The following is a 26,461-nucleotide window of genomic DNA, read 5'->3' as shown; positions in this document are numbered from 1 at the left end:
TATTAGTCTCAGAAATCATAAATTTTACATATATCACCAGAAAGGATTACTGGAAACATTTGACTAGTTCTTTCTCTTTTTATTAGCCATTTAAGTAAATCATTTTCATAGTTTTTAATTCTGTTCTTCCTAAATTCAAAGATGTCTTAGTGTTCTAATCTGAAAGCACTCTAAATCAAAAGCTTAGTCTTTAGGATACCAACAGTGTACAACATATGGGCTTTTCCTCTATATTCCTAAAGCCCATAATTCCATGCAAGTGCAACTGAGGAGGGCATTCTGAATATTTGTATCTAAATGAACATAAGGGTCCCTCTGTTTCAAAAAGAACTTATAAAATTTTATCATAGTTAGCTTCCATCTCCACAATCAATGTTGCTCCTAGAGACTGAGTATCTCTGCTGGACAGGGTGGTGCATGCTCCCTTCAAACTTAGGGTGGGGTCGGGTGGGGCACTTCAGAACATCCATAGGAGGAGGTGCAGGGTTGGGGTGTCCTGCATCTGTGCAGGTGGTGATCTGATGATCTGATCACCAGGGAGCTTCCTGCAGCTGCCAGGATCAGGGCAGTCAGTGACTTTGATCTCCAGTGTTCATCTTCTAGTCTCTATGTTCCTAGCCCTTCACATTTTTGCTCTCTGCTCCCTCCCAACATGAACTACCAACCCACCTTCCCCCAAGTACATGCAGGCAGTGTCTGTTCTTACAGTCAGTCAAAAAGCAGTTTCAGGTTTATGTAATAAGTTGGATGCCTTTCATTGAATCAAATGGTCCTGATTCTATCTACACAGAGAACAAATCTCAAATACTGAGGCAAGCCCATTATTGAGGCTGGTTTAAATAATGATTGAACTTTAAAGCAAAAGAACTTTAAAATCAACCTGATGAGGTACTTACTTATAAACAAGCTCAAGTGCCTTTTTCTATGTGTATTTATGTGACTAGGATTTAAACCCAGGTCTAAGTGCAAAGTCCACATTCTTAAGAACTGTGCCACAAAGTCTGCAGATAACTCACTTTGGTTTATGTCTTCTCTGTGGTGTAAAGAACCCTCCACCCACTTTGGCATACACAAGTCATCACTAATATCTTCATGAATTGCCTTTTCTTTTGCCCTCTTAGCACTTTCATTTTATTGTTCTTTGCTCTTCCACATTTATTGCATTGGCCCAATAGAAAACATGTCAGCAGCTTCATGGTTTTATTTTGCACATTAAATCATAATGAACAAGCAATGACAGTACAGTGTCTGCAAAATGCTTTTCTTAACAGACATAATCTCAATTAAAACTCACCACTATCCTGGAAATTAAACATTTTACCACTTTTACAAATGAGGAAATGAAAAATAGTGCAACTTATCCAATGGCATATTACTCCTATATTAAATGCAGACTCTCTAACACCAAATGCACTTTTGTGCAGTAGATTACATTGTTTCGATTTCCAGGTTGTGTGCCTATAGAATAGACTTACTATTGCTTTATGATAAGGGCCCTTGCTGGGTTAGTTTTGCATTCTTTTTTTTCCCCCATTAAAATGGCTGAAAATACAGGGTTTATTTACAGGTTATTGAAAGACAACAATAATGCTTATTCATTCCAACTCCTAGAGATCATTGGCCCATAAACTTCTAAAATTCTGTCTTTGGGGATCTCCAACACTGCTCCAAAGTTTATTTTCCTATTTTTTTTTAAAGTTAAACACTGATCATGAAATATGTTCAGTTTATCTGAAAACATAAAGTAATACTACTCCACTTTTTTCATGAAGTCTTTTTTTTTACTTTTTTAAAATTTTTAAAATTTTATTTGTTCTAATTATTTCTTTTCTGGCATGATGGCAGAGCTCTGGAACCAGGTTGCCTGAATTAGAATTTTGGCTCCATTGCTTACAAACTAGGTGAATTACATATCCAAAGTCAGTTCTCTATCTCTGTTTCTCTCTACTAGGGCCCATGATAGACTTTTCTTAAAGTTATGAAATGTGATAGTTCATAAAGCATGAGTTATAGTGACTGATGTGTATATAGTAAGTTCCCAACATATTAATAGCTATTAATGGTGTTTATGGATTCATGATTCAAATGAATGGTATTTGATTTTCTTTGATATTTGCTTACCCAATGATTTAGAAATTGATCTAATGTTTTATGCCATCTACACATATCAACTTATAATTGATTTTGGTCTTCTATGACTTTGATGTAAGCCACCAAATGTGATATGCTCAGCTTCTAATGAAGATAAGCAGAACTGTTCAAGCCAGATATTGTTTAAAAAATAAATTTGTGTGAGGTGAAGTCAAAGTACTACTGCTACAGAAATGCACACAACCAGTTAGGGTATATTACCACAGGTCAAGTTGAGTCAAAATAATCAGATTGGTTCATTTGTAAGATGATTGCCTGTGACTGTCTCAGACCCTACAAGCCCTTTTCCTCTAGTCCATCACAGTTTTCCTTCCAGTTCAGAATTCACCGAGGTTAACTTCAAATGTGGATCCCGGGAGCTCTGATCATTTCCCAAATGGGGTTTCCTATCAGGCTGCTTTGATCTTAGCCTGAGTGGGTATCACGTGCATTGTGCAAAGAGCTTAGTTACCTACAATAAGTGGGTCTTCTTGTTTTAAAAATGCAACCGTCATTTCCACTTCCTCAGTGAATATAACTTGGTTTAAAGACTACACTTCTAAAGTGCTGAGTACATATTTTATACTTTATGATTGAATTTCCTGCTTTTGCTTTTATGTTGTAGATATGTTAGTTAAAATCTACCACTTGAACTGCCAGAGATCTGATCTTTCTTGGTTGGTGTGAAAAGAGAAGTTAATAGACACACAGAATCCTTAGGGTTATCTTACTTTGTTGTTTTTAAAAAAGTATTTGTTATTGGAAAACCAATATATTTGTTGTTACATAACTGCCTTCCCTTGGTCATTTTTTGTTATTGCCATTAACTCTTGCCCCTCACCTCCCAGAAATCTGTCTCATAACCAGTCTGTCCTTTTCACCTGACCTCTTCGTTCACAAGCAACATGTTCATTATCAGTGATATTCACATGTTGAAAGAACCTCCAAGTCTGCCTACTAAGATGAATACATACTCCACTGCATGACCTACTAAGATAAGTAGTGCCCAGACTAGTAATTAAAAACACAAGAAAGGGGAGCATAGAATAAAATTATAACCATATTAGCTAACATTACAACCCCATGGCCTCGTGAAACAGAATTACTTAAAAGAGGATTTCTGAAAATGTTTTTATTGTTTTCTCAAAGCATGGGGATTTGTCAACATAGAAGCTGTTTTCAGTAGTGAAGGTATCATGTGTCCACCACACAACTAAATTATATCAACTTATTGTGTTGCTTAAGGAAACAAACAGATTTCAAAGGTTTATTCTAGAAAACAGTCTTTAATCAATTTCTTAAGCTGTCTTTGAACATAATCTAGTAAGCAGATGTGAAGTTAACAGCTTATTGTGTTCACACTCCCTACATCCATTCACAGTCTGCCAGGCCCAGAATAAAAGTCAAGACATGTGCACATAGAAACTCTGTAGATGTTTGTAGCATTTAAAATTAAAATAGTGAGAAGGCTGCCTGGGCGTCCCTTCAGACATGGCACAGTAGAGCACAGAGACAGGAAATATGCCAGACTGCCTCTGTAGGAGGCTGCTGAGAACACGTGCAGCAAGGAACAAGGAACCGCTTAATGATTAATCACTGTCAACCTTTGTTCTCGTTAAAGACTTGATTGTTGGACAAGGCTTGTAATGAGGGACTGTTTTGGTGTCTGTTGCTATGAGATTGTGCTCACTGATCCTCAGCTGATGTAAGCCGCTGTTCTCTTTTTGCCCAAGTCGAATGAACTTGAATGAAAGCGTTCTAACAGTGCCTGCTAGTGGTGCTTCAAGAAGAGGCTCTGTACACGCTGCTTACCAAATGTTAGTCTAGCCCCAAAAGAGAGATCAGATGACCAAGAGTTTGGCTTATTTTTGGGCATATGAAATTTTAGCATATGAATTTCGGCATATGAAATTTTAGCAAAAAAAAAAAAAAAGGTTTGATAATATGAGAAGTAGGTAGACTTTATGATAATAATAAATAAAGACCCTCCCCGTACACAAACACACACACACACACACACACACACACACACACACACAGCACACACACACAGAGAAAAATGCCTTTTCTTTTTTGGAAAGCATAGATATTCAGAAATCAAAATGTGAAGCTATTTTGCTATTTCTCTTGCCCTCTATAAATATAATATTCAATTGTGGTTTTCAAACCAAATTCATAACCATCAAATTACAAGAGCATGTAGAGTATATGTTGGCATTTTCCTAAAGAATAAGTAAAAAAACTCACTCATTTTGTCACTGATTATTTGGCTTATCAACTTTTGTATAACCACCTTGAATCTTTATTTTATTGCAATAAAATATCGATGGAACATTTAAAAAAGAGAAAACAGCATTTTTAAATTTAAAAATTATTATTCTGGGTCGAAATGAGCTTATAAAACTCTGAAATTGTTATGAACATTAGCACATAATTTTTTTGTGTGAACTAGCTTGTAAAATATATATTTACATTAATATACTAATATGGACTAGGACTAATTAAAAACTATTAGTGATATTTTCAGATTGTATCTACCACTCTCTAGCCAACAATCTCAATCTCTCTCCCTCTTGCCTCTCTGTCTAACAAATAAAGCCTGCTATAGTGTTTTTAAAATATGTCTACACGATGCAACTTTTCTCATGTTTAACATCTGTGTGCAACTATTTGGTTCAAATATTATGTATTTCTAGTTCTTCTCTCCTTTTTATTCACAATTCAGCTTAACTTATCTACAGTAAATGAGGGGAAGTTCAATAGGGACTGTTTCCACTCCAAGCATCCTAAAATTTGGCAGCATCCTGGGTCTGTGCCTGGTCTACAGGTAACTCCAAATGTTCAACTTGATATCAGAGGCAATCTTGCTTTAACCAGCAAACTGCCTTTTCCAGGTCCCTGAAGGATCTATCAAAGGCCAGTTAGTCTGTTCCAACATCTCCTGGTAGATTTGCTCTAAATTCTCCCAAACAGGAAAAATCAGTTTTCCATTTAAGTCTCTGAATAGAATCCAGTTTTCATGGAAAAATATTCATAATGTATAATTGGTTTGGTCATTTAAGACACATTGCAGTTTGCAGTGAGTAGATCATCCCCAAAGCTACCAATTGTTCCTTATTCAGTTCATGCAACCCTTTAAGGAACATCTTTCAATAACTCAAGCCTTATAAATCTTGGTGGGCCTGATGGTTTTTTTATCCTTGAACATAGATATTTACATTAAGAAGTAATTGACTACTTTGTAAGGTTGGTCCTTGAACAGATATTCTTAGACAATATTTCGAAGTAACTAGCCTAAAATTCTGGGGTGGGAGAGACATATCAAAATAAATCACTCTTTACATAACATTGTGAATTATTATTGCCATTTAAATAGAAACAGCCTTCCTTTACTGTAATAAATATACACTGATAAATTATCAACTTTCCGTCCCTCCCCAATAAGTGACTTTATACATCAATGTCCATGTTGTTTTCTTCCACCCTTAAAGAGCAGTGTGGTAGGAAGTATACCAGTTAGTTCTGCCGATGTTAAATTTGACTGAAAGTTATTCATCATGTACTAATGGACTCTGTTTGAATTTTATTAAAAATACATAAATTAGTGAAGTAAACTAAATTATCCAGTCTATAGTAATCTTATCACAACAGTGCCCATCTCATTTTCTCCTATGAGCAGGGTCAGATGAAATCCAAAGACGAACACCTTCTTGGTCTTGAAAATAATAGCAGGGCATATGGATGAAGTAATTATTAGGAAAACCATGAACCCAGCTGCCAGGGGGAAAATGTTCAAGGTAAACTAAAAAAAGGTCTGAAAAAAATATTCAGGATTAATTGAGAGGTAAAGGAAAAAGGTTGAAGCACTGGGGAGCAAAAGGACTGCTGTACAGGAAATGACCACCTGCAATATTAAGTGATATGTATTTATTTTAAAAGAATTAAATTGCCCTTCCTTCCATAGGATCTATAGGTAGTCAGTGCACATTAACACTATATCTGTCGATATTAGTTTGCTTTCAAAGAACTCAAAACACTTGAATTAACCCTGAGAATATTTATTAGCAATACTACCTTTCTAAAATGGAATCTGAATACTTACGAAAAGAGCAACTTTTTAAAAAGAATGCTAGGGTTTTGATGATGTCAGTACACCTGTTTATACAAGAAGAAAGCTGAAGTAAAAGCCTGAGAAGCATTAGATAAATATGATGAACTTCAACTAAAAATCTGTCAAGTAAATCAGGTCCCAGGATGAGATAATCAAACTGTATCTTGCTAATACCCAAACAAGTACAGTAGTTGATTTAATTAATGATTTTTTCAGACTGATTATTTGGTAATCTATATATAAAATAAATAGTTGAATGATTTTAAGTTTCCATGATATTTGTGGCATGGCATTTCAGATACTTGGCCAGAGTTTTGTCAAGTTTGGGAAGCTAGCAATTTCTGAAATATTTGCTTTGTTTTGTTTCTTCTGAGCATAGCTGAATTACAATACTTTCAAATTCTAAAAGAAATCCAACTGGCTCAAATTTAATCACAGTTTTGCTTTAAATATTTAGAAGCACTCTGATATATACTAAATGAACTGTTATTTGGATCCAGCCAGCCACTGAAGAGTTGTAGCAGTCCCAAATGTATATCCTTTTAAAAAGTACCACATGGATCTGGATAGCACAAACAGTGTAAACATTGGTAACTACACAATGTATCACTCTCCCTTCCTGCATTCTCTCCTGATCAGCAGTTGGGAACATAAGCCACAAATGTTTACCAAATTGAAAAAATCACTGGACAGTCAATTCAAATCAAGGATCTGTTTCTAGTTACAAGGAACAGAATCTGATACAACCAACCTACCCAAATTGCTGAGAAAAATAGGTTAAAAGTTCATGTATATCAATCTGTATTGCTGAATTTAAATTCAAGGTTTTAATTGTAAGCAAAAGATTCATATAGTATCTTGTATTGACAAATAATAATTAATACTCCCAGTTAAGGCATTTTATATATCAAATATTGATAATTATCATTTTACTGAAAAAATTTTTATATACATGTTACTTTCTTAATAACATCAAAGTAATTATAAATCATGTTACAAATGAGATTTATATAATTTTAAATAATTTATTTATCATTTATTTAACAATGAATAATGCTGAGTATCTCCTTAATGCTCAGTATATGTGTGCTAGAGGGAATATATAGATAATAAAATAGTCCATTTTCTTATAGTGACCATGGTGTAGTAAGAGGAAATTTGTTGGTAAATAAATAAAGTGACATCTTCTAGAATGGAGATAAATACAAGATATGATTTGACCCAAGTAATAATTGTCACCTATGTTGGACATGTGACAATGTATACCTTCCATTTCCTGAATTTTCAATCCGGATGGATGAATTAATGTACAGTAAAGAGTTAGCTTGTGAACCCAAAGATAGACCAGACATGCTGGCAAATGAAAAAAAAAAAAAATGCGTTGAAATGGTTGGGCTAAAAACAACTTAAGCTCTCTAGTTCACCTGGTATTCCAAACAATGAGAAACAAATATGAAATACTCTGTGTGTGTGTGTGTGTGTGTGTGTGTGTGTAAGACATTCAGAATCTTATAACCCAACAACATTTTTAAAAATTCCAGCTACTCTTTTCTAAGTACATCACCTTGAAGTGACAGCATATCTGGCAATAGTTGGATAACTAAATTTGATCAGTGTAGATAGAAAAAGATGGTTAGACCAAAACAGTTGACCTCCTCATTCTTTTTCCATAGTAGACTTTCATTAAGGCTATCATTTTTCTAAAACATTATTTTGGTACTCGGCAGATCAAAATGTGTTTGTATAGTTTGCATAAATAAGATTTGGTAAATAACCTGATTTTCTGGGAAATTGATCAAGTGAAACCTCTACTCTTTTGAAGTTCATCCCTCAGTGATTCTTAAGGAAAATTCAGCTTTTTTGAAGTCTCACTGAAGTATTTAGTGGCTTGCTCCCCTAATCCAAGGGAGACTTCTGGGCTACATTTAACAGAGAACAGATGGCTCCTTTCTAATGTCCTTTGTGGTTGTTATAATAATACATTCAAAAATAGCTAATCATGTCACATTAGAGTAGCTGAGTATGTTTGAAGATATTGAGCACAGAAACTTTATTATTGCATCTAGATTTCCATGCCTGTTAAATGACCTGCAATAACCAAGACTTTCTCTCATTTCTCATAAGAGGAATATGACAGAATTTGTAGGTTAATGTGTAGGCTATATGTTTTGTATATTTTAGTGCAGAATGGAGATTCAAAACATAAAAATTATCTCTAGCAAAGTAGTTTGTAGATTTTTTACAGAATCAGGGAAAAATACAGGACCTTTCTATGGAATTACTTGAGAAAGGTCAGAAGTTATTGCCAAAGGTATATGGTTCTACACTGGGTCTTCTACATGTATAGATGTGAATGTGTCCAGAATTCTAATACATTTCCTCCACATTTCTAATCCCAAACCTAATTTCATTTATCTTAATCACTTCAGAAGGAGAGAGTCATTTTGGTCCCCCATTATTCATCCCCAGATGACTATTGTTTATTATAGAGGTAAAATCTCAGCATGCCATGTTAACATAATATGCCATGTTAGCATAACAGTGTTGTGTTTAAGACTTGATGTAAAAAAATAGAATATTTCATCACAGTGTTTTGTATTGTTCACTTGATTAAATAGAGATGAAATACCAACTATTCTAGTATTAGAATGGAATTAGAGATTATAATCTAAATTTCATATTTGAAACTTGGAGAAAGTGAGGTCTACAGGGGTACGAAAGAAGACTGCGACGTAACAAGGTTCACAGATCACACAAAACTCCTAGAAGAATGTCTGTGTGTAAGATAAGAATATAAAAATTGTGAGAGCAAACAATAGTCTAAACTAAAGGCTAACTTTCCTTGCACACTTAGTCTATTTCTGCTGCTGTAGCAAAATAAAACAGAACAGGTCATTTATAAGAACATAATCCTTATTTCTCATAGTTCTGGAACCTGAGAAGTTCAAGACCAAGGTCCTGGCCTTAGTATCTGCTGAGACCTATTCCCCCATGTCTTGTCATGGTGGTATCCTAACATGGCAGAGGGCAGAAGGCAAAACAGCATGTAAATGACCCCTTCAAGGCATTTCATAAGGACACCTAATTCCATTTATAAGGGTAAAACCCTCATGGCTTATCACCTGCTAAAGGCCCCAACTCTTGATACCATTATGATGGGGGTTAAGTTTCAACATAAATTTTGGAGAGGGCACCATTATTCAAACCACAGGAAACACTGCCTTATGAGCCAAAGACTGTGGCACATATTTCACCTACATGATTTTACTTAAGCCATTCAACAATTGTAATGAGGGAGGCCCTGTTATTTAGCCCTTAATAGACAAGAAAATGAGACAAGAGTTTAAGAAACTAGAATACGTCTGTATAGTTTTCACTGAGGTGAAATTCTAAAGTAAAATAACATATTGTTTTGGGTTTTTTTATTCCCAAAGGCAAAAAAAATCTTATGTTCTTTCCAAGGTATGTAAAGCAAACTTTGATATCAATTCTTTAAAATTCCAATTTGTGCCATGTATTACTTGGCCATAATTTTGATTTAAGAAGTAGTGTCCTAGAAGCTCTTTCCTTCCTTTTAAACTATGGTATCATTTAGCCCTTATTCATTCTCCATCACTACTTGTTTTACTGAATGGTCTTCACTTTTAATGAGAATGGAACATGTTGATAATTATCTCATCCAAAAACCATACTACTTTCCAACACTTTTACAGGAACAGACAATTTTAGGGTATAAAACTGATCCTTACTATATACCCGTACTCTGGTTTCCTTTAGATTATACAAATCTTTCACCTTTGACTAATGTTTATCCACTTGAAATGAATGCTTTTGTAGAGAGGAGTTATAGAAAGATTAAGGGAGTAATATAAATACAATTTACAGAATAAACTCAATGAAAGATAAAATTATCATGAAATACAATTTCCCAGCCCTTGTTTTAATTGACGGAAGCAGTTATGATAATACTGAGCCACTACTAAATTCAAGTACCTTCTCAAGCACATCTCTGAGTAATTATTGCTTGTTGGTTTGTTGCTGGGGACTGTTATAAACTACATACTAATCCTCACTACATGATGATCAGAAATTATACATTATTTAGTCATATATACACACATGATGCTCAGCAAATGTCATATTAGCATAAGCACAGATGTTAACATTTATTTTAAGTCAACTGCATACCAAACACCACTATACTAAGTGCTTCACTTATTGTAGGCTATTTGTTCTTAAAAATCACCGTTGGAGGTATTATTATCCCACACAATGTGGAAAAAAGCTGAGTTGGGATTTACACCCAGGTATGTCTGATCCTAGAATTCACTTTTCATTATTGCTGCCAACCTACTCAAATTGTGCTTTTAGAACAGAGGATTTTTGCCTATTACCTTATTTTATAAGGCCAGTCACCTTTAACGCACTTTGCATTTTAAACACATGCATGTAAAAAAAAAAAAAAGATACATTTCTTAACCTTTATCTCCTCATCCTTAAAATGTGAATAATAATCAAAACAGAATTATTATGGGGATTAAATCAGATAATAAATGCCAAGCCTTCAACATATGGCCCTTGCACCATAACTTTCAAGAAATGACAAGTATTAGGATGGGACGCCTTCTGCGTGCCTTCTTGCTTTGCAACAGATAGACTATTGTCTGTCATTGTGGTGGTCCACTTCATGATCTCATCATCTCCTACTAGCCCTTCTTGAAACATCCTTTGTGCCAAGGGGCCCCTTCAAGGTGGCACACCCATTAAAATCATTGGCTTTAGCACTGATTGCTCAACTTCTCCTTTCCCTTTTTCTTTGGTTTTCTAGTTGCCTTTGAAAAGAGGCAGCATTTCACCCCATATGCCTCAAAACAGGAAATTCTCTCTCGCTTTCTGCTTCTGCTTGAAAGTATGGATGGTTTCAAGCATGGTGTAGTGGAGGTACTCCAGAAACGTCATTTTGTTACTTTTCATGAACACTAACCTTTAATGAGTGGGGGTGGTGTTGGGACTATGATGGTCAAGTGATGTTTAGAGATTTTGTAAACTTCCTGAAATTGTTAGATAAAATCCCTAGACGTACGTATGTTTAGGGGGATGAGAGGAAAGCAGAATCCACAGCTTGGTGATATCCTCCGAAGGCACTGTGATGCACAGAGAAGTTCAGAACCACTGCTCTTAGGGGCAGAAGCTGAAGTCAACTTACAGAGCAGAAAGTTCAGGTCTGTCACAAAAGAGCCCTTCTAAAGTTGAAGAATTTCTCTTTTAAGAGTAATTTCTCATTCCTTCCCCCAAGTTACCAAACTCTTGCCACTCCACCCTGACCCACTGACGTTTTGTTCCTGGCCACTCTCCCACCCCAGTGCTGCTTCCTCACTCATGGAACTGGTCTCTGTGCCAATCCATAATAAGTGTCCACCCCAGAGGCTAAGAATAGACGCAGTGTCCTGGTGACTTGAAAATTGAGTAACATCTGAAGGATGAACTCTATAGTGACCATAAAATTCATTCTAATCGTTCAACCAAACAGATTACAAACATACAATCAGAATTTCCCTGATGAGCAAATGAAAAAAAAAAAAAAAAAAAAAAAAAACGCCTTCTTGGGCAGAAGGAAAATGCAGCTACTGTTCACAAAGGCAAAGGACCAAGAAAAATATGAAAGCAAATACACATTTCTGTGTTTCCAAACCCCACCTTTCAGCATCTCCCCTACCTGATCCCTCACTCTTACGGATCCTGTTCTATCAGACAAGCTACATATACTTCTTTCAAGGAAATAATTTTTTTTTCTGTTTATTTCTCCTTAATGCATCTTCTTGGATGTGGATATATGTTCTTCACATGTCAGTTAGGTGTTTGACCATGTGCATGTCAATTCCTTAACCTTTCTCAGCAAAGTGTCATCTGTACAATGAAGTTGGGTGAAGGATCTGTAAGTTGCTTTTTAGTACCCACTACCTGTGGTGATTGCTGGAGTGGGCGGCCATTATAAACAGATCTCGTTGGAAATATTTCTGATTCCTAATTTGCCGGTTACTTCCAAGAATTGCTAGGTACTTTCCATAAGGTATATGTGTTTTAAATTTAATATGACATATAAAAATATCTACTATTCCCTGGCCAATATAGCTAAATAGAACAAGGGTCAGCTAACAGTTCCTGTAAAGGTTCAGGTAGTAAACGTTTCACGCTTTGTGAGTTGTAAGGTGTCTGCCACAACTCTTTGGCTCGGTTATTTTAGTGTGAGAGCAGCCACAGACAATATGTAAATGAGCATGAACAGCCAAGTCCCAGTAAAATTTAATTTACTGAAAAACGGTGGCAGGGGGATTTGGCGCATCATGTCATTGCCTGCTGACCCTTGAAATAGGAGATTGGCAGACCTGGCAAGCCAAGGACGGGAGTGTCTTATCCCTTCAGTCCTTCTGTTTGCAGGCAGTTTCCTGGATGATTTCCTGATGAATTGTTTTGTTGTCATCATTCTTGTTGTTGTCATTGTTGTAGTGTCAGACAAGGAATGTTCAATTATTTTAGCCTCCCCACAGTTACCTCAGCCTCCATGCCACAAGCAAAGAAAGAAGTGAGCAGGCCTGCCAGCTTGCAGGGAATGGAACAGTTAAGGCAGCTTGTTTCTCAGGCCAGAGATAGTAAATGGGCTTTATCAGCAGACAGCTCAGAAGATGAATAGCCTGGAGGAACAATTGAGCAGTTAGTTCCTTGAAACAGGGAAAGAAGAGGAAAAGAGGGGAAAAAAGAAGGGAGGGAAAGGAAAGATTGATTGAACAGCAAACCAGTATGTGAGGTCCACTGTACAGACTTGCCCCGCTGGGTACTTTATCTTGAATTTGTTTTGCAAATTGCAGATGCCTAGCTCTAGAAGCCAAGAAAAAGAAAAGGCAGTCATCCCATGCCAAAATCTCAAGTAACTCACATTATTTCATTTTTGTGGGAGGAAAAAATTGTTAAATATCCAACTTCTAAATAAGTTAAGAGAAACAACCATGTTACCCCAGATGCCTGGAATGACACAAATATTTTTTAGAAATTTTTTTAATGGTAAGAGAACAATACCTGCCCCATAACTTTGATTTCTTTGTGAAAGTTACTGTGTCACTCTTCAGCCCCGAAACTGTTTAGCAGTGAAATTGAGTGAATTCAATAAGTCCTAATGTTTCAGTATACTTCAACAAAACAGGAGATGTGTAATTGCACTTCATTTTACCTTTTGCTGAAATCAGCCCTGTCTGACAGAGCCCTTGCACTGCATTACAATGAAAGAGGTAATCCCAGAATTTTATTAGTTAACATCTTTTTAAAAGATCTCTCACTTACTGACCATGATTACAGAGATACTTTGTCAAAGTATGACCCAGTAACCAACCTCTCCTCCACTGTTTGTTACTGAGATTTACAAGATTTTCTTCATATATACCATTTCTTTAAATATTTATGCTAGAAATGTTCAATTAGATGCACCAGCTGGCTGGACTGGGGAAGTAGAATTTGTTCTTATTTTTAAATTTGACTTCTTTCAAAAGTTCTTCAAATTCTCTTTGGTGAAGCACAATTAGAGGGAGGACAAGGGTTGACATTAAGAATTCAAATATCCCCTAATTTTCTAGAGATTTATAGACAGTTTGCAACCTCATTGGGTTAGTACTTCCTGTGGTGACCCATGGTAAAAGGGTTAAAACGATGAAAGTAACAAACTTGGGAAAGGATCCTTTTGCTAGATTTACCATACTTTAAAACATGCACCCAGCTTCTAATAAACATAAATCATCAATATACATGCCACCTGTTTATGAGATTGTTTTGATTGTCTTCAGCTAACAGGTTTAGTTATCATACAGATGATTTACCAGATGGTCGGCTAATATCTGTAAGACCATTCTGGAAAATAAATTGCCCATCAGTAGTACAGTTAGAAAACTTAAAAGTGAGCGGGGCCTGGCCCCACATGCCTGTAATCCCGACTACCTAGGAGGCTGAGGCAGGAGGATCCCAAGTTCAAGGCCAGCCTGGAAACTTGTGAGACCCCATCTCAAAAAACAAACAAAACAAAAAATCTCAAAAGCATAGGCAAGTAGCAGGCTTTTCTAGTAGTCACAGACTTTGTTGCCATGGTACAGCACCATCCACATTTAAAAGTGTGACAATTTGTTCTCCTTGGAGGTGAAAGCCTTGTAAGACCAAATTATCTTTTTTTTTAATTTTTTTTATTTAAACAAATGGGATACATGTTGTTTCTCTATTTGTACATGGAGTAAGGCATACCATTTATGTAATCATAAATTTACATAGGGCAATGTTGTTTGATTCATTCTGTTATTTTTTCCCTTCCCCCCCACCCCTCCCACCCCTCTTTTCCCTCTATACAGTCCTTCCTTCCTCCATTCTTACCACCCTCCTTATCCTAACCCTAAACCTAACCCTACCCCCTAACGCTAACCCCTCCTACCCCCCATTATATGTCTTCATCCGTTTATCAGCGAGATCATTCGTCCTTTAGTCTTTTGAGATTGGCTTATCTCACTTAGCATGATATTCTCCAATTTCATCCGTTTGCCTGCAAATGCCATAATTTTATCATTCTTAAGGCTGAGTAATATTCCATTGTATATATATGCCACAGTTTTCTTTATCCATTCATCAACTGAAGGGCATCTAGGTTGGTTCCCACATCTGGCTATAGTGAATTGAGCAGCTATGAACATTGATGTGGCTGTATCTCTGTAGTATGCTGATTTTAAGGGCCTTTGGGTATAGGCCAAGGAGTGGGATAGCTGGGTCAAATGGTGGTTCCAATTCCAAGCTTTCTGAGGAATCTCCATACTGCTTTCCAGAGTGGCTGCACTAATTTGCAACCCCACCAGCAATGTATGAGTGTACCTTTTTCCCCACACATCCTCGCCACACCTGTTGTTGCTTGTGTTCTTGTTAATCGCCATTCTAATTGGGGTGAGATGAAATCTTAGGGTAGTTTTGATTTGCATTTCTCTTATTACTAGAGATGTTCAACATTTTTTCATATATCTGTTCATTGCTTGTACATCTTCTTCTGTGAAGTGTCTGTTCATTTCCTTAGCCCATTTGTTGATTGGATTCTTTGTATTCTTGCTGTAGAGTTTTTTTGAGTTCTTTATAGATTCTGGAAATTAGCGCTCTATCTGAAGTATGAGTGGCAAAAGATATTCTCCCACTCTGTAGGCTCTTTCTTCACATTACTGATAGTTTTCCTTTGCTGAGAGAAAGCTTTTTAGTTTGAATCTATCCCAGTGGTTGATTCTAGTTTTTATTTCTTGTGCTATGGGAGTCCTGTTAAGTAAGTCTGATCCTAGCCAACAAGTTGAAGATTTGGACCTACTTTTTCTTCTATAGATGCAGGGTCTTTGGTCTGATTCCGAGGTCCTTGATCCATTTTGAGTTGAGTTTTGTGCAGGGTGACAGATAGGGGTTTGTTTTTCATTCTGTTGCATATGGACTTCCAGTTTCCCAGCACCATTTGTTGAAGAGGCTATCTTTTCTCCATTGCATATTTTTGGCCCCTTTGTCTAGTATGAGAAAATTTGTATTTATTTGGGTTTGTGTCATGTCCTCTATTTTGTACCATTGACCTACCTGTCTATTTTGGTACCAATACCATGCCGTTTTTGTTACTATTGCTTTGTAATAGAGTTGAAGATCTGGTATTGCAATACCCCCTGCTTCGCTCTTTCTACTGAGAATTGCTTTAGCTATTCTGGGTTTTTTATTCTTCCAGATGAATTTCATAATTGCTTGCTCTATTTCTGTAAGGTACGTCATTGGGATTTTAATTGGAATTGCATTGAATCTGTATAACACTTTAGGTAGTATGGCCATTTGGACAATATTAATTCTGCCTATCCAAGAACATGGGAGATCTTTCCATCTTCTAAGATTTTCTTTAATTTGTTTCTTTAGTGTTCTGTACTTCTCATTGTAGAGGTCTTTCACCTCTTTTGTGAGATTGATTCCCAAGTATTTTATTTATTTTTTTGGATGCTATTGTGAATGGGGTAGTTTTCCTAATTTCTCTTTCTGAAGATTCATCACTTATGTATAAAAATGCGTTGGATTTATGAGCATTGATCTTGTAACCTGCTACTTTACTGAATTCACTTATGAGTTCTAAGAGTTTTCTAGTGGAATTTCCAGGTTCCTCTAAATATATAATCATGTCATCAGCGAACAGAGATAGTTTGAGTTCTTCTTTTCCAATTTGTATAGCTTTAATTTCTTTGGTTTGTTTAATTGCTCTGGCTAGAGTCTCAAGGACGATGTTGAATAGAAGTGGTGAAAGAGGGCATCCCTGACTTGTTCCAGTTTTTAGGGGGAATGCTTTTCAGTTTTCCATCATTTAGAATGATATTGGCCATGGGTTTAGCGTAGATGGCCTTTACAATGTTAAGGAATGTTCCCACTACCCCAATTTTTTCTAGTGTTTTGAGCATGAAGGGATGCTGTATTTTATCGAATGCTTTTTCTTCATCTATTAAAATAATCATGTGATTCTTAACTTTAAGTCTGTTGATATGGTGAATGACATCTATTGATTTCCGGATGTTGAACCAACCTTGCATCCCTGGGATAAAACCCACTTGATCGTCGTGCACTATCTTTTTAATATATTTTTGTATGCGATTTGCTAAAATTTTGTTGAGAATTTTTGCATCAATGTTCATTAAGGATATTGGACTGAAATTTTCTTTCCTCTATGTGTCTCTGTCTAGTTTAGGTATCAGGGTGATATTGGCTTCATAGAATGAGTTTGGAAGGGTTCCCTCCTCTTCTATTTCATGGAATACTTTGAGGAGTATTGGAATGAGCTCTTCTTTAAAGGTTTTATAGAACTCAGCTGAGAACCCATCTGGTCCTGGACTTTTCTTTGTTGGTAGGCTTTTGATGACCTATTTCATTGCTCGAAATTGATTTATTTAAGTTGTGTATGTCCTCCTCGTTCAGTTTAGGTAATTCATATGTCTCTAGAAACTTGTTGATGTCTTCGAGGTTTTCTGTTTTGTTGGAGTATAGATTTTCAAAATACTTTCTAATTATGTTTTGTATTTCACTCGTGTCTGTTGTGATATTTCCTTGTTCGATCCGAATTTTAGTAATTTGAGTTTTCTCCCTCTTTCTCTTTGTTAGTGTGGCTAAGGGTTTATCAATTTGTTTATTTTTTCAAAGAAACAACTATTTATTTTGTTAATTTTTCCGATTGTTTCTTTTGTTTCAATTTTGTTGATTTCGGCTCTGATTCTAACTCTTTCCTGTTTTCTACTACTTTTGGTGTTGGTCTGCTCTTCTTTTTCTAGGACTTTGAGTTGTAGTGTTAGGTCGTTTATTTGTGGATTTCTACTTCTTTTGTTGAATGCGCCCCATGAAATAAATCTTCCTCTAAGTACTGCTTTCATAGTGTCCCAGAGATTTTGATATGTGTCTTTGTTCTCGTTTACTTCTAAGAATTTTTTTTATTTCCCTACTGATGTCTTCTTTATCCATTCATCATATAATAGTGTATTATTTAATCTCCAAGTATTGGAGAAGTTTCTGTTTTTTATTCTGTCATTTATTTCTAATTTCAATCCATTATGATCTGATAGAGTACAAGGTAGTATCGCTATCTTCTTGTATTTGCTAACAGTAGCTTTGTGGCATAAAACATGGTCTATTTTAGAGAAGGATCCATGTGCTGCTGAGAAGAAAGTGTATTCGTTCTTTGTTGGATGGTATATTCTATATATGTCAGTTAAGTCTAAATTGTTGATTGTGTATTGAGATCTATGGTTTCTTTATTCGATTTTCGTTTGGAAGATCTATCCAGTGGTGAGAGAGGTGTGTTAAAATCGCCTAGTATTATTGTGTTGTGGTCTATTTGATTTCTGGAATTGAGAAGGATTTGTTTGACGTACATGGATGAGACAATGTTAGGGGTATAGATATTTATGATTGTTATGTCTTGCTGATTTATGCTTCCCTTAGCAGTATGTAATGTCTTTCTTTATCCCTTCTGACTAGTTTTGGCTTGAAGTCCACATTATCTGAAATGAGGATAGATACTCCAGCTTTTTGCTGTGTCCATGTGCATGGTATGTTTTTTTCCCATTCTTTCACCTTTAGTCTATGGGTATCTCTTTCTATGAGATGATTCTCTTGCAGGCAAGCATATTGTTGGCTCTTCTTTTTAATCCAATCTGTCAGTCTATGTCTTTTGATTGATGAGTTCAGGCCATTAACATTCAGGGTATTATTGTGATATGATTTGTATTCCCAGTCATCTGATTCATTTTTGTTTTTTGACATGATTTGGTTTTCTCCTTTATTTGGCTATTCCTTTAGACTAGTTCCTCCCATTGCCTGATTTGCAAATCGTTGTTTTTCATCTCTTCCTCATGGAATATTTTGCTGAGAATGTTCTGCAATGCCGACTTTCTTTTTGTAAATTTCTTTAGCTTTGTTTATCATGGAAGGATCTTATTTCATCGTCAAATCTGAAAGTAAGTTTTGCTGGGTATAAGATTCTTGGTTGGCATCCATTTTTCTTTCAGGGCTTGGTAAATGTTGTTCCAGGCCCCTTGTAGCTTTTAGGGTCTGGATTGAAAAATCTGCTGATATTCTTATTGGTTTCCCCCTAAATGTAATTTGATTCTTTTCTCTTGCGGCCTTTAAAATTCTGTCTTCATTTTGGATGTTAGGTATTTTCATAATAATGTGCCTTGGTGTGGGTCTGTTGTAATTTTGTATATTTGGAGTCCTGTAAGCCTCTTGTACTTGGTTTTCCATTTCATTCTTCATATTTGGGAAATTTTCTGATATTATTTCATTGAATAGATTGTTCATTCCTTTGGTTTGTTTCTCTAAGCCTTCCTCAATCTCAATAATTCTTAAATTTGGCCTTTTCATGATATCCCATAATTCTTGTAGATTCTGTTCATGATTTCTTACCATCTTCTCTGTTTGTTTAACATTGTTTTCAAGGTTAAATATTTTGTCTTCAATGTCTGAGGTTCTGTCTTCCAGTTGTTCTATCTTATTGGTTATGCTTTCTATGGAGTTTTTAACTTGGTTTATTGTTTCCTTCATTTCAAGGATTTCTGTTTGTTTGTTTTTCTTTTCAGTATCTCTCTTTATTGAAATGATCTCTTGCTTCCCGTATTTGCTCCTTGAACTGTTGATTGGTGCGATCATTTAATGCCTGCATTTGCTCTTTCATTTCCTCGTTTGCTTCCCTGATTGTCTTAATTATGTACATTCTGAACTCCCTTTCTGACATTTCTTCTGCTGTGCTGTCATCGGGTTTTATTGATATAGTATCTAGGTTTGTTTGTAACATGTTCTTCCCTTGTTTTCTCATATTGGTCAGATGTCAGTGGGACTCTGAGATATTTCAGATTTCCTCTATTGGCTTATAGTGTCCCTGTAGATTTCCAGTGTATCACCTCCCAGCCTTCAGTAGCCTGAAGTCTTGGAGTAACTTGATAAAGCAGTGCTTCCAAAGAAAGCTGCCACTAGCCCGCTACTGGTTCCAGGGCTTGGAGCTGGCCCTGTGTGGAAAGGCTCTCACTGGGGGGCCTGCTCCAAGAAGCTGGCCTTGTGGGAGGAGCCCACTGCCAGATTGCACAGGGCTACCTGGGGAAGACTCTAGCTGCCCTGCCCTACTCTGATACTCCGCCCCTATCTAGGCCTGCCGCCCAGGCCGAGCTTCACCCGGTTGGGGAGACTCACCCTGTGGCTCTATTTTAGTCCGAGTCTCTCAATGCCTCCACTTCTTGAATCCTGGGTTCTGGAGCGACTGGAGATGCAGTCACCCTCTAGTCCACCATCTTGGATCGCCCTGTGGAAAGAGCCTGGGGCCAGAGGGTCAGGGCCGCCTTGAGAGATCTCTGGCTGCCCTGCCCTGGTACCAGAGGCTGCTTGTGGGTTGGAGGTCTCCGCTGGCTTGGGGACTTGTGGCTGTCTCTGTGTAGAAAGGCTCTCACTGGGCGGTCTGCTCCAAGAAGCTAGCCTTGAAAGGCGCCTCCTGCCGGAGGGAGCCGGGCTGCTTGGGGAAGTCCCTGGCTGCCCTGTCCTGGTCCCTGAAGCTGCCTGCGGGCCGGAGCTCGCGGTGCTGGCTCAGGGACTTGGAGCTGGTTCTGTGCAGAAAGGCTCTCACTGGGGGGCCTGCTCTGAAAAGCTGGAGAAGCTGGCTGTGTGGGAGGCGCCCACCACCGGAGTGCCCCAAATTATCTTGACTTTTCTAGTACCTAACAAAATGTCTGGCACATATGTTATAGTCAGTTGATATGTTTGTTTACTTGTTTGCTTAATGAATGAATGGAACTCATTGTATCCTAAGGTCTGTATTTACATTTTCTTCATTCTATTAATAACAATAGCTTGAAACTCTGAAAAGCATTTAGAATAATACACCAAGAATGTTTCTGTAATGTAAGAGATTGAATGGTTACTTGTTAGGAATGTGATAAAAGGGAATGCTGCTTTTTGAATTTGAACTAGACAAAGATAGATAGATAGATAGATAGATAGATAGATAGATAGATAGATAGACAGACAGACAGATATATATAGATAGAGGCTGACTGACTGCTGATCAGTGGACAAATAGGTGGATAGGATAGATGGATAGATGGGCAGGAGGATGAACAGACAGATAGAGGCTTTATTTAGTGTCTATATAGAGTATGAATCCATAGTTCTTTAGATTGTAGTGACTCCATCAAGAATATCTGAGTTCTTCTTAAATGATAGACTGGATAGAGACTTTTAAAAAATATGTACATGAATTTATTATGAGCTCTTCACTACTGATTTGGGATAATTTTTAAAGATTCTTGAAGGGAAAGAGCAGAAATTGGGTAACGAAATATGTAGTGGTTTGAGGCAGAGTAATGAGATGCTGATAAAAGACCTAAAACCTTAGAGAAAGAAGAGCATGCTCAAAAGTGGACCTTAGAGTAAATGCAGGATCAGTTGTGTAGAGTCAGAGAAATGCTTAACTGTGATCTCAAACCCTTCTTGATTGGGGTGGCATTTGGAAAAATGGATTTATCCTACAAAGAGGTTCTGATTCTAAAACTCATAAAAATTTTACTTGTTTTCGATTCATGAAAAGTCATTTTGGTCTCTTTGCTGCTTTATCCTCAAGGCCTAGAAGAATGCATGATACATAGTAGATGCTCAATAAACATCTGATGAATGAATGAATAAAAGTAGAGAGAAGTTCATAGTCTGAGGACAGGTTGGTTATTGGTAGAATACAGAAGTGTGACTTCCTTGGTCAAGCAGTTCTGTGCTGGAGGAAAACAAAGATCAAGAAACTTGAACCATTTTTAGGCACTGGCATGTTACCCTATCTCAGTGACTGAATTAACATTGCAAAAGAACTTTAAAAATCTCAAAATATGTACACACTCTATCACAAACATATGAATCATTATAAATAAATATTAAATGTAAATTAATATGAAATCCCAGGAGAATGGGATCAAAAACCTAATTTGTAGGTAAATATTAAGTACTGCAATTTTATAGTAAAAACAGGAAAAAACAAAATGAAACACTCATATGGGTGTTACTTGCTGAAAAATCAGTCTTTAACTCATTTCTCTAGGGAAAAAAAAAATATTATAAGAGCACATTAATGGGAATAGCATAAATTCATCCACAATCACACACATACACTGTCATTTACAGGTTAAGGATGTGCCCTTTTTACCATGACCTTCACATTCCCTTCAGGAGAATATGTGTTAGGGGAAGAAGCAGAATGATTTCTGTGATCTCAAGTTCTACGTGACTGAGTTTAAGGCAAAGATTGAAGCTGAATATGGAAACCAGAGCCAATGCATTGGAGCATATTTTTCTTTCAAAATATTTTATGTACTAAAGTTTGCACAACATCTTGGCAATGACAGTGAGTCTGCGAAGGAGTTGTTTTTGTGTTTCACGGCTAACATAAGAGCAAAAAAAATGTGACAGCAGCAAAATATTACTTCAATCATGAACTGAAAGAATGTGTATAGAAGAGTACAAGGGCAGGGTCCATGAACTAGAAGCCAAAGGTTAAATATCTACAAAACTCCAAAAGAGCATTTATCTCTTATTCTTTCCTCCATACCAGTGAACCTCTCTTCACCCCCTCACAAGTTTTATATTTAGAGACCCTTTGGACTTCTAGGGAAAAGGGTCCTAGAATATCATTTGGTATTGTGAAGGAATGAAACTAAATTTAGCACAGTCCATCTGTTTGATTAGAGAGAGAAAGACACATAACTACATTTTCTTGGCACACACACAAATCTTTTTAAAATCTTGGAGAAGGTGGTTTTCCTTTGAAGTTCACCAATTCTGCCATTGGAAACTCTGTCCACCTCTTTTCTTTCTCATGGTTTTATTGCCATTTCTAAATACTTTTTAATCTCTAGGAAGTAGAAAACTTCCTGGCACATAGTAGACATGAGCAAATTTGTCAAATCATTAATGGATTAACGGGTACATGGGTAAACTAGACTAGGTATCAGGTGATATGCATCTTAATCCTAAAGTACTAGTAGGTTTCATATTACCCAATGAAAATTATTAGGCATCACTTCCTACTATCACAACTTTGGGTGAATATGTATGTCTGGTGTGGGGTATATATTATCTTTCTACATAATTTGTAAACTGTGGATCTTAACTCCAATGGCCTACATAAGCCAGGACAGAAGAGAAATGAGGAAGACAGGTGACTATATGAAGTAGTGGAGACTAGGCCAACTGGAAAGCCAAAGGGGCCAACCTGTGTTTTAAAACATATTAGGGATTTGCCAGCTCACATCTTCAATCCAAATATACCTTACAGTGTGAGCCTCTTTCACAAGAACAATGGCCTCTAACCATTCCTATAATATAAAACAAAAAAATACAAAAACCAAGGTAAATAGGCAAAATATTGATAGTTAAAATTAAATATATAAGGAGAAGATCATGTGTTAATCGGGTTACGTTAGTTATATTCCTGGCCTCTTCTAAATTTTACCTGCCTAATTTATGTCATTAATATAATTACCTTCATGTTACAAATTAAGGAAACAAAGTCAACAGTATATGGTTGCTCTATGAAAAAATAGTCAAGATGTTTAAAAAAAAATGAGCATAAAAAAGAACAAAGTGTTGGATTCCTGAGCTGTCCCATAATCCAGGTGAAAGAAGCTCACCCCAACAAACAGTCCATTTCTTTACATCTCCATGCAGGAGAATGAAGGTAATTCCCTGACTCCATAGATGGCTCATAATCATAACCTGCAACTGAACTGAGAGCTCTCCATTTCTAATAAAGTGGGACACAGAACAGCTTTCAGCAATCTGCAAGGCCTGTCTCCTTTGCTTCACAAGGAAAACACAAACAAAAACGGATTATAGCTCCTCTGTGTTGAAGTAACATTAACGTTATGAGCAGCCGTCCATTATTGAGTGCTTACTGTGTGCTAGGCATTGGATTATCAACCCTAATTCTTCCAGGAACTGAAGGAGTCAGTACCGACACTGTTCCCATTTTACAGATAAGGAAATGGAAGCTTACAGAGATGAACTAACTTCTGCCAGACTACACAACTAATAAGTGCCACAAACCAAGGAGGGCCCAGTCCTCCAGAGCTCATGCTTTCGTCCATTATATATGGCTATTCAAAGAAGTCTGAGAAGTCCTTTGAATTTCCCTATGTTTGTCAACCATTTTTTTAAACATGAAATCCTCTTGTCCAAAGTCTTGTGTAAAACTCCAAATGATGTCATAGAAAAGAGCAGATTTCTATTTGGTTGCAATAGATTGTGGAGGGCCAAAAACTGTCCTCCTATATGCTCTCTCTAACCTTAATATGTCTTCCACCACCACATTTATACTTCTCTGACCTGCCTCTTTCTCCCTGTCACAGGCTTTGTTTCAACTCTCCTTGGTCCTGGGTGGACTGAAATGCTCTACCCTCAATCCTTCGTGTATTTCCTCTTTCACTTACCCCCAAGACATTCAACTCATAGATCTTCCTCTACTACCATTCTGTAGTGAGTTCTCAAGTGCTGTCTCCATGTCCATATTCCTGTTGGTTTGTCAGTCACACAAAATCTTTTCCAAGGTCATGAATAGATTTAACGCTGGAAGAACTGACTTGTTATGGGGATGTAAAGGTCTTAGAGGTTGACTCCTTAAGAGCCTCAGAAGATGTACTCCAGAGATGGATCTGATTATTTTGAACAAACTGGTGAGGAGGATCTCCCCACCCTGTTCCTGCTATTTTGTTTTTCTCCCCCAACATACTCCCTCCACTGTTGAACCTAAGGGTACTCAGCCCTGAGGGAAGCCTCCATGAACAGATTGGGTTGGTGCAAGCAAGGCCAGGGCATCTGCATTATAACCTGCTTCTCATATGATTGTCATCAAAGTGTGGGGATCTTTGTGTTTATATAATCTAAAGTTTGCTTCCATAATTTTTCATATTTATATACACAAGTGTTTTATTCCTTACATAGGTGATAAGTTCTCAAAGGTAAGAGCTATGTTTTCTCATCTTTTTTAACCCCACAGGTGTTCAGCTCAATCTTAAACACCTAATTGGGAATTAATGAGAATACTTGACTGGGTTTAACTTTCTGCCCTGTGGGGTCCTGAGCTGTCAGTGCCTACGCACTGGCAAATTCCTCAAATTAGAATGGCAATTCACCGATATCCAATCTTATTTGATATTCAATGTGAGTTTTAATCAATACTTTCTTATCTTCAGTGGGTTAGGTGTTCTGCTGGATAATGACCTGAGATTTCTGAGTTATTGACTAGGGAGTGAAATTAAACAAATGCCTTAGAAGTGCAATTATTTCCAAATTTCAAAGTGTTTGAAAAACAGTAGTTCACAGGCTTCATGTCACAGAAAACCTTCTATCCAAATGGTCATTAAATTGTTGAATATATGTCTTCAAACATCATTTTCATTGCCAGATCAGCAATAATAAGTGCTAATTCTAGGGAAAAGGAAGTACTTATTACTCTATGATGGTTTGTTCCCAAGAAACTGAAAGGCTTGCCATATGTTTTATGGTACTTTTCTTTGAGGTTTCACAAACACTTTCTGGAATGGGGAGGCTGCACCATCAGAGGCACATGGGAGCTGATCCAGGGCCCTGATGTCATTAACCTACCAGCTTGGTTGTTGTGATATGCAGGTACTTCTATATTTCAAAAGAAATTCTCTGATCTCCACCCATTAAGCATGGTTGATCTTTAACAGGATGAAAAATGTTTGGAATCTAAGTTCATGATCTTTTTGCTATATTTTTCTTCTTTTAATTCACAGTAGCTTTCCCCCTCCTTTCTCTTCTTTAGGATCAACACTCTGTGGTAGGCCAGAACACAGGCCCCAGTCCAAGTCCCAACCCCTGCTCAATCCAAACACTGGAAGTGGTTACATGAACTCCCCAGCAATCACTGGTGAATCAACAATTGATGGGAAAGAAACAGACTCTACAGAGGCAGATCATGGAGCAGAAACAGCAGCTTCTCCTCCAGCAGCAGATGCTGGTTGATGTGGTAAAACTTTTTTCCTAACTTCTAATGCACATATTTGGTCCAACAGAAGAGGTCATTCTTTTCCATTTCTGTTTGCTACCCTTTTCTCTGTGCCTACTTCTGTAACAGCAATAGGATGTCCTGGCTATAAGGGAGGCTAACTCTATATGTTTAAAGTATTGCAGGGGGAAAAAAAAAATTGACTTTCCAGCTGCTGAACACTTGGAATGCACAGCACCATGGCTCACTCACTCTGCCCAGTACAGGAATGCCTAGAATGACTAACATGGGCATTCGAATTAAGCAAAAGAAACCACTATTGTTCCCCAGGCCCAAGGGGCAGAAATAGTGAACAGAATTTTAATCAACTCACATCCAAACTGATTTTAGAGATAATGTTGCAAAAGCAGTTTTAAAATCCAATATGTAGTTTCAAAACTATGATCTGACTTCTGAAACACAGAATCTCAGAATGGAAAGTGTTTTTTAAGAAAATTGAAATATAATTCCTATTTTTGCCACACTTGTATGGCCTTTTAAGAAAGGAAAAGTCATGTTTCTCAAACACTACCTAAGCATAAACTCAGCTTCAATATTTATCTGACTCTACCTCTTTTTCCTCAGATATAAATAAAACATCTGATCCAATCTCTTCCTGC

General features: G+C 36.9%; 1 protein-coding gene across 1 annotated transcript in view; it reads left to right on the top strand.

Annotated features, from left to right (window-relative positions):
- The window catches only part of MAML2 (mastermind like transcriptional coactivator 2), a 334,343-nt gene that overhangs the window by 298,551 nt on the left and 9,331 nt on the right, over positions 1 to 26,461 (top strand). The window contains 3 exon segments of the mRNA XM_079101919.1: positions 25,620 to 25,674; positions 25,677 to 25,708; positions 25,710 to 25,823. Coding sequence (XP_078958045.1) covers positions 25,620 to 25,674; positions 25,677 to 25,708; positions 25,710 to 25,823 — 201 coding nt within the window.

Source organism: Sciurus vulgaris (assembly GCF_902686455.1).
Source record: "Sciurus vulgaris genome assembly, chromosome: 11".
Taxonomy (NCBI): domain Eukaryota; kingdom Metazoa; phylum Chordata; class Mammalia; order Rodentia; family Sciuridae; genus Sciurus; species Sciurus vulgaris.
The sequence above is the reverse complement of the archived record's forward strand: the minus strand, read 5'-3'. Positions and strand labels throughout refer to the sequence as shown.